Here is an 18,476-nt window from a genome sequence, read left to right on the forward strand (position 1 = left end):
TCATCTTTTGCTTTCTGAGGTGATTTTGATATGCCAGAGCTTTCTCATGGCATTTTTCACTTCTGCATTCCTCAGTGTGTAGATGAGTGGGTTGAGAAAAGGGGTCCCAATAGTATAAAACACTGTCACCATCTTGTCCATGGGAAAAGTGGTTGGGGGGCGTGTATATATGAACATGCATGGACCAAAGAATAAGATTACTACAATGATGTGAGAAGTGCAAGTAGAGAGAGCTTTTTTCCTCCCCTCTGCACTGTGGTTTCGCAGGGAATGCAAGATGACAATGTATGAGATCATTAGAATCACAAAACTGCTCGTGCAGATTGCCCCACTGTTAGTCGCCCATTCTAGGTTGATCAGATAGGTGTCCATGCAAGCAAGTTTCAGCAAGGGCTGCAAATCACAGCAGTAATGATCAATCAGATTGGGGCCACAGAAAGGCAATTTCAAGGCCTGGGCAACCTCGACTATAGAATGGATAAAAGACCCTATCCATGCAATAACAATCAAGATGATGCAGACCTGCCGACTCATGATGGCTGGGTAATGTAACGGCTTACAGATGGCCACATAGCGATCAATGGCCATGAGGATGAGGACAAAGACCTCCATGCAGCCAAAGAAATGTAGTGCGAAGACTTGAGTCATGCACTCATTGTAAGTTATGATTCTTTGCACCGAGAGTGAATCCACAATTAGTCTGGGGGCTGTGGATGTTGAGAAGCAGGAATCAGCAAGGGACAAATAAAATAGGAAAAAGTACATGGGGCTCCCAAGTGTCCGGCTGGACTTGATGGTCACAATAATAAGCAAATTCCCCACCATGGTTCCCATATATAAAATGAAGAAGATTATAAATATCATTTTCTTTTTCATAGGATCTTGAGTCAATCCTAGCAGTATGAACTCAGTTACGCTGTGATTTTGCTGCATTATTTCAGGCAAAGTGGAGAAAGCGCAGGTTAGAAATAATTAATCTGCGAAGAAAGAAATATTATGAAATGAATACTCCATTTGGAGGACAAATCCATATGCTTGATCATGGACGTGCCACGTACCTGTGTGTTATCCCTTACCTTCCATGTTGTTTTCTTGCGAATAAAGTGGAAATAATATTTATTCACAGTCTCTTTACCTGATTGCTTAAGGAAACAATGAAATATATCAATAATGAAATAGTACCCAATTCTTCAGGCATAAAAAACATTAATTTGGGGAATTTGATAAGAGGGTATCTTTCTGAGCTGAATGTCTTTCTTTAGTTTACAGCAAGGACCAATTAGGTAGAATTTTGCCAAATAGAGAAATTCATGCATGATTTACATAATGTCCTATCACACTACTTGAACCTGGTAATTCAGTTATAAAGTATCATCTTGTAACTATTCTGAACATTTAAGGAATGGTGTAGAAACTTCTGATAGTGTTTCCCTTAATGTAACTTGAGAGAGAGAGAGAGAAGGGAGAAACAAACAATATTTTTGCAGTGAGCATTCATTCAGTTGGTTCAGCCTATCGTGAAATTTATTTTAATCTATTAGTTTGACTCTTTAATTACTGTTACTTTAACTCTCAATAGTTTCTACTTGTTTGTAGTTTTAAATTAGTTTTCTATAAAACTTTGTACTTTTGAAAGTATTCTTTGCCTTGTTCAGTATTTTAATGGGTCTTTCATTATATTTTTTAAGACACAAGAAGATACTCAGACTAAATAAAACAAAAATAGAGAACATTTGACATAAAGCAAAATATTTTTTCAAATTTCATGTTATTTTTAAGCCTGGCATCATGACCTGAGCCAAAGGAAGACACGTAACCTACTGAACCACCCAGGTGCCCCATTGATAAATGTATCTTAACAAACACTGCTGAAAATGATGTGGGAAATGATTGATCCCACACATTTTTGGTAGGAGTTTAAGGGGGTACAATTTCTCAGGGAGTGATTTTAAGCATTGATGATATTTCAATGGCACTTAGACTCAGGTCTAATGTTTCCATTTGCTGCAAGTAATCTCACTCACAGGCACAAAGGCAATCACAGCAGTCCTTTCCATGTTGGCAAAAGGTAAGAAACAACTTCAATGCCAATCATAAAGGAAGCTAAATGGATCAGGAATGGCATTTTATGCAATCATCAATAAAAAGGAAGTGGGTATATAGGCAATGGTTTCTAAATTATGTTGAAAAGTGATAGAGTTCAGTACTCGGTGCAGAGGACGGTGATATATTCATTAACAGCAGAATAAAATATATATCACACACACACACACACACACACATGGACTCATATCAACTAATTGTGTTTAAGATAGTACCAAAATCACATATTTGTGGCCTCAGGGTGGAGAAATTGCTTTCTTGGAATCAAAGTTAGGAGGATGACCTGCCTTTTAAAATATTCCTTTTGGTAGTTGAAAATATCTCATAATCACGTTGCATTAAAAATAAAAGTTTTAAAAACCTTCTCTTGGGGCGCCTGGGTGGCTCAGTCGTTAAGCGTCTGCCTTCGGCTCAGGGCGTGATCCCAGAGTCCTGGGATCGAGCCCAGATCAGGCTCCTCCGCTGGAAGCCTGCTTCTTCCTCTCCCACTCCCCCTGCCTGTGTTCCCTCTCTCTGGCTGTCTCTCTCTCTCTGTCAAATAAATAAATAAAACCTTTAAAAATAAATAAATAAATAAATAAATAAATAAATAAATAAATAAATAAATAAATACCTTCTCTTAGTAGATGGTTGGTTAATCACTTTGGCATATTACTGGTTCATAACAGCTGTCTTCTGACATAGGCTTCCGGGACAGCAGGATTCCCAGGGCCAGAGTAAATGTAAATGTCTGGGTAAGAGGGTGAGTCAGCTGTAGAGGCAGTTCTGGACTCACGGCTCTTTACCACATCATGCCCCAACCACACCGCCAATCACACAGGTTCCCCTGCACTCTTAGGAGTTTGCCAGATATACTCTTTATCCAACTCTTCAGCAGACAGGAATGAAAACTTGTTTGTGGTTTTTAACAGTTAAGTATAATAAAAAAATATCTATCTATGTATTGATCGATCCATCTGTCAATCTATCATCTATCTACCTGATAGAAATATAGACAGATACTTGTATAGTTCCCATAATAATAGATATAAAAGTGACATACGTTCAAATGAAGCAACATCAGGAAGGTAATTTTTTTCTGTTCACTGCTGAATTTAACATCTAGAAAAAAGTACGTATTTAATAAGTATTCATAAAGTGAATGAAAGAATTAAGAGAATTTCCTATTGATACAATCCAACAGTATTCAGTCCTGTTCAATATGCAGTTACCACTGAAAAGGGAAACCTACTCCATTCAAAGTAAAATCATTATCTCCTTGGAGCATTTCCTGGAACAGTTAGATATTATTTCAATTTGCTTCTCTCTCCACCTGGAACTGCTGTGCATTTCTGTTATTCTGTCTTCCCAGGTTTGATTGCAAAGCTCTTCTAGAAAATTACCTAAATTTTCTATCTTTCCTCAGATGTCTTTTATGTTGGATGCACACTGTGGCATTGATCAGATAAATTTTCTCGGAGTATTAAATACAGTTATGTTAATCCCCCACACAAATCTTACCAGTTTTGATAAGAGCTTTTGCAAAGGATAGGATGTTCAGTAGTCCTGTTTTCTTCTCAAGGTAATTTAGCCACACTTTACTCAAATGAGAATTAAAAAAAAAAAATGTGTTTCTAAAATTCTGTGTGATCTCTTTTGATGTCCCTGAAGCTCAGGTTCCCGTCTGCAGGCCAGGATACAAAGTTTGTCCTGGATTCATCCCACACTTTCTGAAACCCACCCTCACATGGAACATTGACTGAGAAATGCTTCTCTTTGCCTTCCCTGCAGGAGGATTTAAACATGGATGATGCAAAATACAGGAGTCTGGGGAAGGTCATTCCCTAAAGTGTTCCTTCACTTTTAATGAAGAAGCATTAGCTAGATTTGAGAAAGAACTTAATCTTTAATATGTATTATTAGATTATGGGGGAAAAGGTGATCAGTTCTTGCAAGGGGTTTATTTGGGACATAAATCATGTATTTTGACTAGAATAATAATTAAAAAGCCAGTGATTATCTAGTTATCTAGTGGCCAGGACATGGTTCCTGATATCATTATCAAAGAAAATGAATTAGGATTTCTTAAAGAAATGGCTGATCCTAGGTCTGTGGCAGGGAATGTAGATGAACTGGAACATACTGTAATTCTAGAAGGTAAAGAAGTGTTAATAGACACACACATACACACACACACACACACACACACACACAAATACACTCTCACTGTGATGAGAATATGCCAAAGGGACACAAGAGCCAATGGAAAGAGCCTCCAGGGCCAAAATTTGGAAAAGATTTGAGCGACAAACCAAATGACACTGAATTAAAATAGAACTCATGTTATAAAAATTCCACAAGTTCATAATGATATAAACAAATAAGAAATAGGGGATAATAGATAAATCTCCTGTAAAAAAGAATTCATAATGATTTTGTAGGTACTCTGTTCTCAAAGGTTATAGGATAACACTCTCTCTCTTATTTGTGGGCTGTACACAAGTGAGTTCTTTCCAAAAGTCTCACTGTGAAATGGGGCAGAGGAAGTAAATTTACAGAGGAGAAATGTTGCAAAGAGTACCTCAACCAGGTGATCAAGGTTAACATCAATGGTGATAAGTGACATTGAAAGTACGTACCCAGTGGCATGATGTGATGCAAATGGCACTTTGCCTCTGTGACCTTTCTCCCAATAACGCATGACCCCAGTCTAATTTGAGTAAAATAATCAGACAAACCCTAAATGAAGGTTTTTATATAAAATGTTTGTCTAGTTCTGCTCAACTGTCAAGTTCATCAAAAACAACAAAACTTCAGGGGTGCCTGCTTTGTTCAGTTGATTAAGCCTCCGACTCTTGTTTTAGGGTCAGGTCATGATCTCAGGGTCCTGGGATTGAGCCCTTCATGGCGCTCCACACTCAGCAGGGAGTCTGCTTCTCTGCCTCTCTATCCCTCTATCCTCCTCCAGCTTGCAATCTCTCTCTCAAATAAATAAATTACTTAAAAAACAAACAGACAAGAAAAGTTAAGAGTACACTTATCATGATGGGCACTGAGTAAACTATAGAATTGTATTTAAAAAATTATTTTTTGATTTTATTTATTTATTTATTTGCCAGAGAGAGCGACAGAGGGAGAGATAGAGAGAGAGCACAGCAGGTAGGTGGAGCAGAAGCATAGGGAGAAGCAGGCTCCCCGCTGAGCAGAGAGCCCATTGCCAGGCTCATTCCAGGACCCTGGGATCATGAACTGGGCTGAAGGCAGACACTTAACCTATTGAGCCACCCCAGGCATCCTTAGAATTGTTGAATCATTATTTTAGCCACCTGAAACTAATCTAATGTATGTTAATCAAAGTTGAAATAAATAAATAAAAGAACATTCAGAGAAACTGTCGCTGTCTGGAGGTGCTGAAGAAGCCATGACAACTGGATGAGATTCTGGAGAAGAAAAACGGCATTAGTTAAAATCAAAGTTATCTGAAAATTCACGTGAAGTGAATTAGTTGTGACAGTTGGTATGGAAGATGGTAACAGGGGAAACTGAGTGCAGAGCATATTGGAACACTGTATCATTTCTGCAGTTTCCCTGTAAATGTAAACCTGTTATAAAATATAAAATTTATTAAAAGTAACAGCTTATTTCCTTTAATATGTCATCAAAGTTTATCTGTCTTGTAGCATGGGTCAGCAGCATTCCTTCTTTTTCAATGCTGAATAATATTCCATTGTTTGCATACCACAAGAATTGCACAGTATGTCCCACTTTGAGTCTAAAGACCAGAAACTGCTATAAACCAGTAAGACTTGATGTCTCAGTTCAGGTCCGTGGGCAGGAGGCTGCTGTGGAGTCAGGAAGAGTTCATGTGTCAGTGTGCAAGCTGTGAGACAGGAAGAGCCAATGGTTCAGTTTGAAGGCTCTCAGGCAGGAGATCGCCCTCTTACTGAGGGGAGCTTAGTCTTTTGTAATTTTCAGGCCTTTAATGGGTTGGATGAGGATCCCACTTTAGTGAGAGCAAACTACTTTATTCAGGCTATCAATTCAAAAACTAACATCATCTGGAAAAATCTCAGAGTCACAACCCAAAACAATAGTCAAACCAATATATGAGCACCCTGTGGTCTAGGCAAGTTAACACATAAAATTAATCACTACAAGTTCATTATTATCCACCTAGCATCTATACACATCTCCTTAAACCATACTTAATCTCCAAGGAAAGACAACATGGGGAGCCTGTGTGGCTCGGTCAGTTAAGCGTCTGACTTTGGCTCAGGTCATGATCTCAGGGTCCTGGGATTGAGACCTGCCTTGGGCTCTCTGCTCAGCAGGGCGCCTGCTTCTCCCTCTCCCTCTGCCTGCCTCTCTGCATAGTTGTGCTTTCTATCCCTCTGTCAAATAAATAAATAAAATCTTTAAAGAAAAACAAAGACAACAGAAGGTCATAATTGCACCTAACATCATACAACTATCCTGCATACAACTGAAAATGCACTAAAACTGCTACAAGAAGGGAAGGCAATTTTTTGGGGTTATTTTTACTTTTTCCTTGATATTCAGTTAGTTAAATACTATGATGGAAAATAAAAATACTAACATGCTATGACAGAAAGCTAATATATCTTCTGTTACATGATAAGGTAATAAGAAAGGGAACAAAACAAAGATATTTGTTTTACATGTATTTGCACACAAACATATTCATAATATTAGGAGTAAATACGATCATTACAGTCTTCATTTTTGTAACAGTCACATAGTTAATTTATAATTATTTTCTTCTGTTCCTCATTCTGTATTCAATGTGCTTCAACAAGCACTAATGCTGGTCATGGTTCTTTAACTGGTGGGGTGACACAGAGTTTCATTACTAAAGGGTCTGGGACATTAGTAGTTCTGCCTGGATCGGGTTGTTGTAGTTTTTCATTGACCTTAATCACACAGCATGGTGATATTAAGAGTAGTCCTATGGGATCTCCTGTATTCTAGATACACTCTTCCTTATCACCATTGTGGAGTAGTAGTCCAATTTCTCCTTGGTTGGCAGGATCAATCACCCCAGCCAGCACAAAAACTTATTTATTTGCCTATTGATTCAAAGGCATGAGCTGCCCAAAGTGGTCAGGCAGCAGTCGTAACTCTGTTTAGTAGAATCTTGTTGTGTCATGTTCTGGAAGAATTTCTACCTTTGGAAGGAATACTTAGAAGCAAGAAGAGCATAAGTTAATGGGAACCCAGGAAGGAAATGTTTTGCTAGGGTTCATTAAGGACAATATGAGTGGTGCCTCTCCCATTTCCATCCTTTGATGACAGGACCTGACTATGGGAGGGACAGCAACATGTAATGGATGCTGATTCAGAGCATATGCAGCCTTCCAGAGAACTGAAGACTTAGTCCAATCCTGGAAGGTATTGCTACCTAGCATGTACTATAACTAATTCTGCAAAAGTCATTCCAACATTTTGTCAGGCCAATTGCTTCATGATAGTGGGAAACGGTAAGACCAGTGAATTCCATGAGCATGGGCTCATTGTGGTACTTCATTTGCTGTGAAGTGAAATCATTTATTAGAGGCAATGCTGTGTGCAATACTTTAATGCTGGATAAAAAATTCTCCAAGTCCACGGATGATGGCAGCTCATGAGCCCATCAAGTGAAGATAGGAGTGTCTAGGAAAAAGGCTGACTTTATGGACAAAATACGTCATCCTATACATTTGATTATTAAAATTTTCCTCTGCTGGTCACTCCTTGGTGAGCATTCATAAGGGGCAAATATATCTTTGTGCAGCCAAACCATTGGTTAAAACCCATGAATTAGTATACATTGTACATCTGGCCATTTCTTCATCCAAGAAAATGAACACCAGGTGCATTGCATAAAGTATTACCCATTGAAGGAATTTCCCTTCAACACTGACCTTCAAGGATTTTCCAGAATGGGGCTGTAGTGCTACATCTATTCACATTTGACCTGTATCCACACATCACTGCAGAATTTTCTGTATAGCAGGCCCAAAACTTTTCTTCTTCTGTCAATTGATCATAGTGAACCCCCCACAAGGCCTTGGGTGCAGGCTGGGGGAGAGAAGGCATGGTAGCAAAAGTGGGGACCATGAGCATTTGGGAACTTCTTCATTTAACTATTTGTTCAGTTCCTGCTTGGGTCAGATCTCCTGTACAGATATCCCTCCTTATGTGGGGAAAGTGATGTGTTTCATGATCTCCTTGCTGTCTGAAACTATAGATAGTACTAAACCCCTATATATACTATGTTTTTTCTATACATACATACCTGTGATCAAGGTTAGTTTATAAAATAGTCACAGTAAGAAATGAATGACAATTATAATAAAATAGAAAAATTACAACAATAAAGTGTAACAGAAGTTATCTGAATATGTTCTCTCTCTCTCTCTCAAAATACCCGTGTGTACTGTACTCATCCTTCTCCTGTCATGACGTGAGATGATAAAATGCTGTCGTGATGAGACGGCATGATGTGAATGGCACAGACATTGTGTTGTAGCATTAGGCTACCATTGACCTTCTCATAATATTTCAGAAGGAGGAATCTGCTTCTGAACTTCAGGTAAACTAAACCATGGAAAGCAAAACTGTCTATAACAGATGACATTTCTACTCGATAATGGAGTGTGGCTTTGCACACCCAACTTTATGGCTCTATGGGTCAGAAAACACCAAGTTCATGATGAGCAGCTCTGGTTCACAGAAATTGGTGGCCCCTGGTTTAGTGTTTAGTCTCTACTAAGACCCAGTTGTAAGCCAAGAGCCATTTCTCAAAAGGAGAGTAATTATCTGTAGAGGATGTAGGACTTTGCTCCAAAATCTTGAGGGCCTGCACTGTAATTCATATATAGAGGACTGCCAAAGACTCCAGCAGCACCCGTTTCTTCCACTGGTACATGAAGCACCGTAGGACGTGTCGAATCATAACACCCATGTGAAATAGAAGCTTGTACCTCAGCCTGGACCTGTGGCAGAATCTTTTCTTTTCTCTGAGCTCCACCAAACTAGCAGCTTTTTGAATTACTTGATAAATAGGCCAGAGTAAAACACCCAAATGAAGACCACATTGCTTCCCCAATCCAGAGGGGCTGCTGGGTATCGTGGATTTTTTGGTGCTGGAGGGGCTAGATGGACCAAGATATCCTTTGCCTTAAAAGGGATAGCTTTTGTTTTGTTTTATTTCATTTCAAGTTAGTTCACATATAGTATATTATTAAATTTGGGTTAGAATTTAGTGATTCATCAGTTGCATATAACACCCAGTGCTCATTACATCAAGTGTCCTCCTTAACGTCCATCACCCAGTTACCCCATCACCCTACCTACCTCCCTTTCAGCAACCCTCAGTCTATTCTCTACAGTTAGGTGTGTCTTATGGTTTGTCTGCCTCTCTGTTTTTATCCTACTGTATTTTTCCTTCAAAAGGGATATCTTGATGTGGTCTATACTTCGGGCCACTGGAAAATTCGCTGAGTTTCAGTCTGCTGAATTTTAATGATATTTATTTTCCATCCTCTGACGCAGAAATGTCTTACCGAAAAATCTAGAATAGTTACATCTATATTGCTAGATCCAGCCAGCATAATGTGATCAGTATGATGGACCAGTACAGACATCCTGCAGAATACAAGACAGTTGAGGTCCGTATGGACGACATTATGACGTTGTGCTGTAGAGTTGACACATCCTGAGGTAGGGCTGGGAAGGCGTATTGCCGGCCTCGTAAGTGGAAATTAAACTGCCTCTGATGGTCCTTACTGACAGGGAGATAAGAAGCAGTTGTGAAATCACTTGCTGGATACCAGCATCACGAGATCTTTTAATTTGTTCAAGCAAGGAAACCCCATCTGGTACAGCAGGTGTAATTTAGTGGGGTCTCCACCTGGTTAAGCTTGTAAGTATCCACTGTCACTCTTCAAAATCCATCTAACTCCTGCACAGGCCAAATAAGTGAGGTAACTGTGTATGTTGTGGGAATCACCACCTCTGCATCTTTCAAGCCCTTGATGGTGGCTCTAATCTCTGCAATTCCTCCAGGAATGTTGTATTGTTTTCGGTTTACTTTTGCCATAAGTAGAAGCAGGTCTAGGGGCTTCCACTTGGCTTTTCACCATAATACCCCTCAGTCCACATGCCAGGGAACCAATGTGGGGATTCTGCCAGGTGTAATGTATGTGTATTCAGATTATGCATTTTGGAACTGGGGAAATAACCATAGGATGAGTTCTGTGACCTATTGGCCCTAATGCAAAGTAGGCCTGAGCTAAGACTCCAGTGACAACCTGTCGTCTGTAAACTGCTGCTCTGACTGGTGGATCACACTGTTGTTGTGGGTTTTCTGGAATCAATTTCAGGTCAATGCCAGTGTCCAGGAGTTCCTGAAAGGTCTGCTTATTTTCTTTTCTCCAATGCACAATTTGACTGATAAAAGGCCATAGGCCTCTTTTGGGGAAAGCTGATGGAAAGATTATTTTAAGTTTTTTTGTTTTTTGTTTTTTGTTTTTTTTTTAGCAAGGTCCCAGGGTCCTTCCTCAGGAGTTCCTTCCAAATCAAGGAATTTGGAGTCTATAAACTGGTTCGAGTCTGGAAATTGATTGCGAGGCCATGAATCTCTGCTTTTATGATTAAGTTAGACTTCTTTTATTGAACCTAGATTTTTTTTACAAACCCAGATAACTAAGACTTGAATAGACTTCATCTCTATTTGAATTCTAGGAAATTGTCATAAACTAGCCAACATTCTAATTCTGCTTGTTTTGATTATTCTGATTGCTGTTTTGAATCCTCTGTCCTTAATGGGAAGCATGCCCACGTTGCCTGGAAGGTTGTTGAGTGCTACCACTTGGCCACTATTATCTGGGATCAAATACCTCCCATCGCTTTGAGATTCGTAGTTTAGGGATACTAAAGTTCTGGTCTACAGAAAAGAGTGATCACAGAGGTTTTCAAGGATGCTGGGACTAGGCTGACAAATTTATTTCTCAGGGTCATATGAAAGGTATGTCTTCTGGATCCTCTGAGGGTGGTTAAGTAGATCTTAAACGACAAATCCATTCTAACATTCCAATATCCCCATGCCTTTAAATCTCTCCAGTTCCATTAAACCACAGAGGTTTCGCATTTCTAAGTTGATTACCGTGGGCCACCTTTTGGTTCATGCTTTAGCCACCAAGCGGACAAACTTTTAGCTTTTTCTCAGTTCCCCAGCTACAACATTAAATGAAGAATCTCTTCTTAGTGAACCTATATCAAGAAATTTGGCTTGATTAAATTTTATGTTTCTTCCATGATTATTCTGTCTTTATAAATTAGAAAACTCATGTAGTTTTTTTGGGCTGTAATGTGTTCCTCTAAGGTCACACATGGTGTGACCTTTCAAGGTCTGCTGGGACTCATGTCCAGTTATGGGTCTAGGAGAAAAGAGAGTAGTGGGGGTGGGTACTGAGGAGAATCAGCCCCTTTTTGTAGGGCAACTGCCTCAGGGCTGGGGGCATTATAGTTCTGTTAGATAATGCAGAGTTAATCCTTCAGACTAAGAGGGAGAAGCCACATCAACTGCCAAAGACAACTCACCTTTGTTCCCTCATCCTCCCAGAAATCTAAGGAAGAATCTGATTTTTGTCCGTGACTTCTTTCTCAAATCTTTGTCCCATGTCAAGTTCTTCTGTTTATACTCTTAAATATTTATTAAACTCTTCTATCTCTTTGTGTTAGTTTGCCTTCCCTAGATGTAGATTCTGAGATGAGGATTTTTATGAAAGTGATTTGTAAGGACAAAGGTTGAAGGATGCTGACTACAGTATAGGAAGAAGGTTATGGTCCCCACTGGGTCTTAGCATCAGCCTGGAGCCACAGGAACTCTGGGCTATATATTGTAATACAGGACTGGTTCCATCTTGAGTCAAAGGGTCACCCTGTCCTTCATTGGTTCCTACTTGCTCCTGGAGTAGTGAACATACCCTTTAATTTTGTTCTGGGGCAAATGTACTGAGACGATGGGGCATAAAACTCTGAGCTGTTAATAGGTAATACTAATAGCAGCCGGGGAATTGGAGGGTTGAAGGGTAGTTGAGCTGGATACAGCAGTGCCTACCACATTCTGCATCCTCATTGGCACCACCAGATTTCAGGCTCCATTCTTTCACACCCAAGTCATTTCGGTAACATCCTGCTGCTACTCTTGTTCCCTTTATTACATTCCCCACAGTGATACCCATATAGTTACCATGTCAAACTCAAATCAAACCAGATCCCTCATTGGTTCAAAAGGTCTTCCAATGTTTGCCCCATGGTGTTTAGCCGTAAGCTTTAACATGATTATGAAGCTCTTCTTCCTCTTCTCTGTCCCTGTCTCTCCAGGTTCATATCTTATTATTTACCCTTTTTAAGCTCATTGTCTAGCACATTGCCTGGCACATGGTCAGAGTTCAATAAATAATTGTTGATTGAATAGATGAATTAACAGCCATAGCCACACCGAATTCCTGAGGTTTCCTGCATACTGATTTTCACCCCCTGGCCTTTGTTATGTATTCTGTCTGGTAAGAATGCTCCTACTTCAACTGATGTGAACGTATTCACTCTGCTTACTCCATTTCAAGTTTCAGGTTCCATTTTGTATGTCCTTTCATCTTGGAAACTTTCCTGACCCCTGGTTCATTGGTCTGTATCCCTCAAACATGCTTTCATAGAACACTGTGCTGCCACTACCTTACCATTTATAACACGGTGCTGTCAGTTCCTCCTCCCCTCTGGGTGTCTCTCAGTGGATCTGAAGCTCTGTGAAGGCAAGACCCAGGTTCTTCTCTATTCACCTTTGAAGCCCCAGCAGCCATCAATGTGTCTGATATATTCTTTGGACTCAAGAAATTTCTATTGATTAATGAGTGAGGTTTGGATAGAATAAATGGAATATATTTTTCCTGAAGTGTTTTGTGTGTAGATAAAGCTACATATTTTTTAAGAATACCTTTTCATAGTGAAATGCTACCAAAAAGTAAACTAACAAAGAAAAAGAACATGAAGACCTCACATTATGTTGAAATCTTGCTGAGAGTAGGGAGAGTATCTAGATAAACAATTTGCTCCTTCATTGAGAATCTCAGTTTCAATTTCTGTTTCATTCCACAACTTAAGCAGGAGTAAAGACAAATTGTGGTTTTTCAAAGATATCTAGCTGGAATTCTCAGAGTCTGGATGGGGTAAATATAGGAAAAAAATTCCCTACAACCCAGTATTTTTTTCTCTACATTTTATTGACTTTATTCAATTTAATTTTTACTTTTATTTTTTTATTTTTCCTTTTCTTGCATTCATTTCTGTTCTTTTCAATTCAAAATCTATGACTCCTAACAGTCACATTTTTTCCTTTATTTCATAGGTGTTCTTTCTCAAGATCATCCAAAATATCATTTTGACCTTTGCTTGAGTTGAATCAATATGGAGGTCCAGGCATATTTATTTGTCACCTAAGTTTTCTTACTACACAATTTCCCAATGGCATTTTTCATCTGGTCATTTCTCAAAGTATAGATTAAAGGATTTAACACGGGTGTTATGATAGTAGAGAACAATGCAACTGCTTTGTCAATAGATAAAGTAACTGCGGCCTTCATATACACAAATATACAGGACACAAAGCATAGGGAGACCACTTGATATGGGAGACACAGGTGGAGAGGGCTTTGTGCTTTGCCTCCAAGCTGTGTTCCTTAGGGAATGCAGAATGACCACATAGGAGACCATAAAGAGGAGGAAGTTTAACAGACAGATGAAACCACTGTTGGCAACAATGAAGAGCCCTAGAGTATGGGTGTCAGTGAAGGCAAGATTGAGCAAAGAATTAAGATCACACATAAAGTGATCCATGACGTTAGGGCCACAGAAGGATAATGGGATGAGGAGAACATAGGCAGTAACCTCTTCAACATTGGCCATAAAAATTTCTTTCAAGACACATCTCCAAAGGCAAGGGAAAGAAAAGCAAAAATGAACTTCTGGGAAAGGCAAGGGAAACAAAAGAGAAAATGAACTTCTGGGACTTCATCAAGATAAAAAGCTTCTGCAAACCAAAGGAAACAGTCAACAAAACTAAGAGGCAACCCACAGAATGAGAGAAGATATTTGTAAATGACATTATAGATAAAGAGCTGGTATTCAAGATCTATAAGGAACTTCTCAAACTAAACACCCAAAAAATAAATAATCCAGTCAAGAAATGGGCAGAAGACATGAAGAGACATTTCTCCAGAGAAGACATACAAATGTCTAAGAGACAAATGAAAAAATGTTCCACTTCGCTTACTACCAGGGAAATACAAATCAAAACCACAATGAGATATCACCTTACGCCAGTTAGAATGGCTAAAATTAACAAGACAGGAAGCAAAAAGTATTGGCAAGGATGTGGAGAAAGGAGAACTCTCATACATTGTTGGTGGGAATTCAAGCTGGTGCAGCCACTCTGGGAAACAATATGGAGGTTCCTCAAGACGTTAAAAATAGAGTTACCCTATGACCCAGCCATTGCACTACTAGGTATTTACCTCAAAGATACAGATGTAGTGAAAAGAAGGGGCACATGCACTCCAATGTTTATAGCAGCAATACCCACAATAGCCAAACTGTGGAAGGAACCAAGATGCCCTTCAACAGATGAATGGATAAAGATGTGGTCCATATATACAATGGAATATTACTCAGCCATCAGAAACAATGAATACCCACCATTTGAATCAACATGAATGGGGCTAGAGGGGATTATGCTAAGTGAAATAAGTCAAGCAGAGAAAGACAATTATCATATGGTTTCACTCATATGTGGAACATAAGGAATAGTACGGAGGACCACAGGGGAAGGGAGGGAAAACTGAAGGGGAAGAAATGAGAGAGAAAACCAACCATGAGAGACTCTGGACTGGGTACCAAACCGAGGGTTGCAGAACTGAGGTGTGTGGAGGGTTGGGGGTAGCTGAGTGATGGGTATTAAGGAGGGCATGTGTGGTGATGAGCACTGGGTGTTATATGCAACTAATGAATTGTTGAACACTACATCAAAAACTAATGATGTACTATATGCTGGCTAATAAACATAATAATATAAAATAATAAAAATAAAGTATATAATTTAATGTTTTTTAGTATATAGGCTGGGAAAAAATCAGTAATATCTAATTTTACATCATTGTCACTCTAAAAAGAAACTTCATAACCACTCAGGTCACTTAGGTCACTTCTTATTTCTATCCATCACCATCACCAGTAGTCCTAGTCAAATACTAACTTTTTTTTTTTTTTTTTTTGAGTGAGAAAGCTTTCGTTTGGGAGCAGTGGGGAGGGGCAGGAGGAGAAAGAGAGACTTTTAAGAAGACTCCAAGCTGACTGCAGAGCCCAATGAGTCTTGATCCCATGACCTTGAGATCATGACCTGAGCTGAAATCAAGAGTCAGAGGCTGAAAAGACTGAGCTAACCAGCCAAACCTACTTTCTTTCACTATAGATTAGTTTTCTCAGACAGTTCATATAAAAGGAATTATGTAGTATGTTTTCTTTTTTAACCTGTTTCTTTCATTTAGCATAACGTTCTTAGCATAAGTTTCATCCATGTTATGGCAAGTATCAGTATTTCTTTCCTTTTTGTTGATGAATAAAATTCCATTTTATGAATATATAAGTTACTCATTCATCAGTTGATTGACATGTAGATTGTTTCACCATTTCAGCTATTATGAATAATGCTGCTAATAACAGTGGCATACAAGTTTGTGTGAATATATATTTAATTTCCCTTGGGTAGATGCCTAAGATTAGAATTGCTAGGTCATTGTTATTATATGATTAATCTTTTGAGGAGCTGCCACATTGTTTTCCAAAGTGGTTGTATGCTATTACGTTACCACCAGCAATTTATGAGAACTCCATTTCTCCACCACCTCACTAAAACTTGTTATTGCCTGTCTTTTTTGATTCTTGACATCTTAGTGTGTGGAAAACAGTATCTCATTATGGCTGAGGTTTGCATTTCCTATTACCTAAACGTGTTAAACATCTTTTCATGTTCTTTTGGCCATTTGTCTATTTTTGTGGAAATATCTTTATTCAGATATTTTGTCAAATTTTAGTTGGATTATTGCCTTTTTATTATTAAGTTGTAGGACTCCTTTATGGAGCCTGAGAACAAGTTTTTTAGCAGATACATGATTTGCAAGTATTTTCTCCCAGTCTGTGGGTTGGCTTTTCACTTTGGGATGATGTAATTTTCAGTACAAAAGTTTTTCATTTTGGTGAAGTCTAAGACAGCTATTCAAAGTCACTATGATGTACTCACTTCCAATAATATATTTGTATATCTTCCACTCATGGGATTGAAATTCTTAATGACAGTCCCTGTTGTGCTTTTTTTCTATGGAAATGATCACTAGAACTGAAAGGGATTTTTTTTGGAGGGAGGGCTTAGATATATCAGTAAGGTGCGTTTTGGCAATACAATTCTTTTTCTGAGATAAATTTTACATATAATCAAATTCAACCTTTTAAGTGTATGGTTTGATGAGTTTTGATAAATATATATACTCACGCAGCCATTAACAAATTCAAGATCTAGAATACTTTCATTAACCCAGAAAGTTCTGTCATGCCCCTTTTCAGTTAATTCCCTCAGATGCAACTATTGTCCTGATTTGTATCACTCTGTTTTACTGTTGTCTATTCTTTAAATTCATGTAAATTGAATCACAGCATTTACTCATAGTGCATGGTCTCTTTGTTCTGGGATTTATCATATTGATATGTATATTGCTAGCCCATTACTTTTCTTAGCTGAGGATTATTCTGTCTCTCCTGCCAACTTGTGCCTTTGAAGTGCAGTGTATTTGCCTTTAATGTAATGGCTAAATTTTGGAGAATAAGTTCATCTTATTGTAGTTTACTATTTTTGTCCACTTTGTTACATATATATGCATATATATATATATAATTTTTTGTCTATTATTCAATTTTCTCTTCTTCTTAACATCTTTTTAAATAATAGATTCTATTTCTTGAGCAATTTAAGGTTCAGAGGAAAGTTGAGCAGAAGCTATGGAGATTTCCCTCATCTCTTCTGATTAACAGATAGGCAGAGGGATGGAATGGACATTTCCAAAGACATACAAATGGCCAATAGGTACATCAAAAGGTGCTCAACATCACTCATCATGCAGGAAATGAAAATGAAAATCATAATGAGATATCAATTCACCTCTGTTAGAATGACTATTATTGAGAAGACAAGAGATAAAAAATGTTGGTGAGGATGTGGAGGAAAGGGATCCCAGTCATTATGGAGAAGAGTATAGAGGTTCCTCAAAAAGTTTAAAATATTATTACCATCCATCAATCTTACTGTTGGGTATGAATCCAAAGGATCTGAAATCATGATTATGTAGTGCTGTCTGAATTCCCAGCTTCATATTTATTGTAGCCAAGGAGTGGATACTAGGAAGAGAAATATTGCATGATCTCACTTATATGTGGAAATGATATAGTTCAATTTGCAGAAGCAGAATGGCGGTTACCAGGGCTCAGGAACTGGAGGAAATAGATGTTGGCCCAAGAGAGCATGGTTTCAGTTACGTAGAATGATTAAGTTCTAGAGATCTAATATATAGCAGGGTCACTATACTTAACAATATCATAACCTATACTTAAAATTGGAAAAAGAACAGATCTAAATTAAAACTTCTTACAAACACACACACACACAAACACACACAATGATAACTATATAGAAAATATAGATGTGTTAGTTAGATTGTGGTGATCTTTTCACAGTATATTTATATCAAAAAATCAAGTTGTACAACTGAAATATATGTATATAATTTTTGCACATCAACATGCCAACTTTGGGACACTGGTGCAGTCACTAAGCTTCACAATGTCCCCAAAAGCAAAAAGTAGTGAGAACACTGAAAACATGATATTTTAATGTATTTATTTTAAAATAATACTTAACTGGAGGAAACTATTGATATTGAAAAGGTTTTCCAGGTAAATAATGGAAAACAGCATTAAAAATGAAATGGAATCTTGTCACAGTTACTAAGGATGTGGTACACTTGAATACACTGATAGCAATGATTTTATTTATTTATTTATTTGTTTGTTTGTTTTTTTATATAAATTCCTGTTAGTTAACATACATTGTCATAGAAATTCCCGCTGTACAATTGAGTCATTCAACACATACCACACCCAGTGCTCATCACAACACGTGTACTCCTATATCCCCATCATGTATTTAACCCGTTGTCCTACCCACCTGCCCTCTGGTAACCATCAGGTTGTTCTATAGTTAAGAATCTGTTTCTTGATTTGCGCCCCTT

General features: G+C 38.3%; 1 protein-coding gene across 1 annotated transcript; it reads right to left on the minus strand.

Annotated features, from left to right (window-relative positions):
• Window positions 1-933, minus strand: LOC103672245 (olfactory receptor 4C11-like). The gene has a single exon (XM_008700913.1). It carries the CDS (start codon window positions 931-933, stop codon window positions 1-3), a length of 933 nt encoding a protein of 310 aa, XP_008699135.1.
• Window positions 934-18,476: the final 17,543 nt, after the last annotated feature.

This window comes from Ursus maritimus, unplaced genomic scaffold (genome assembly GCF_017311325.1).
Source record: "Ursus maritimus isolate PB19 unplaced genomic scaffold, ASM1731132v1 scaffold_23, whole genome shotgun sequence".
Lineage (NCBI taxonomy): Eukaryota > Metazoa > Chordata > Mammalia > Carnivora > Ursidae > Ursus > Ursus maritimus.

Excerpts from the sequence above, each read along its gene's own strand:
- LOC103672245 (XM_008700913.1), bottom strand. The coding sequence starts at position 933 with ATGCAGCAAAATCACAGCGTAACTGAGTTCATACTGCTAGGATTGACT.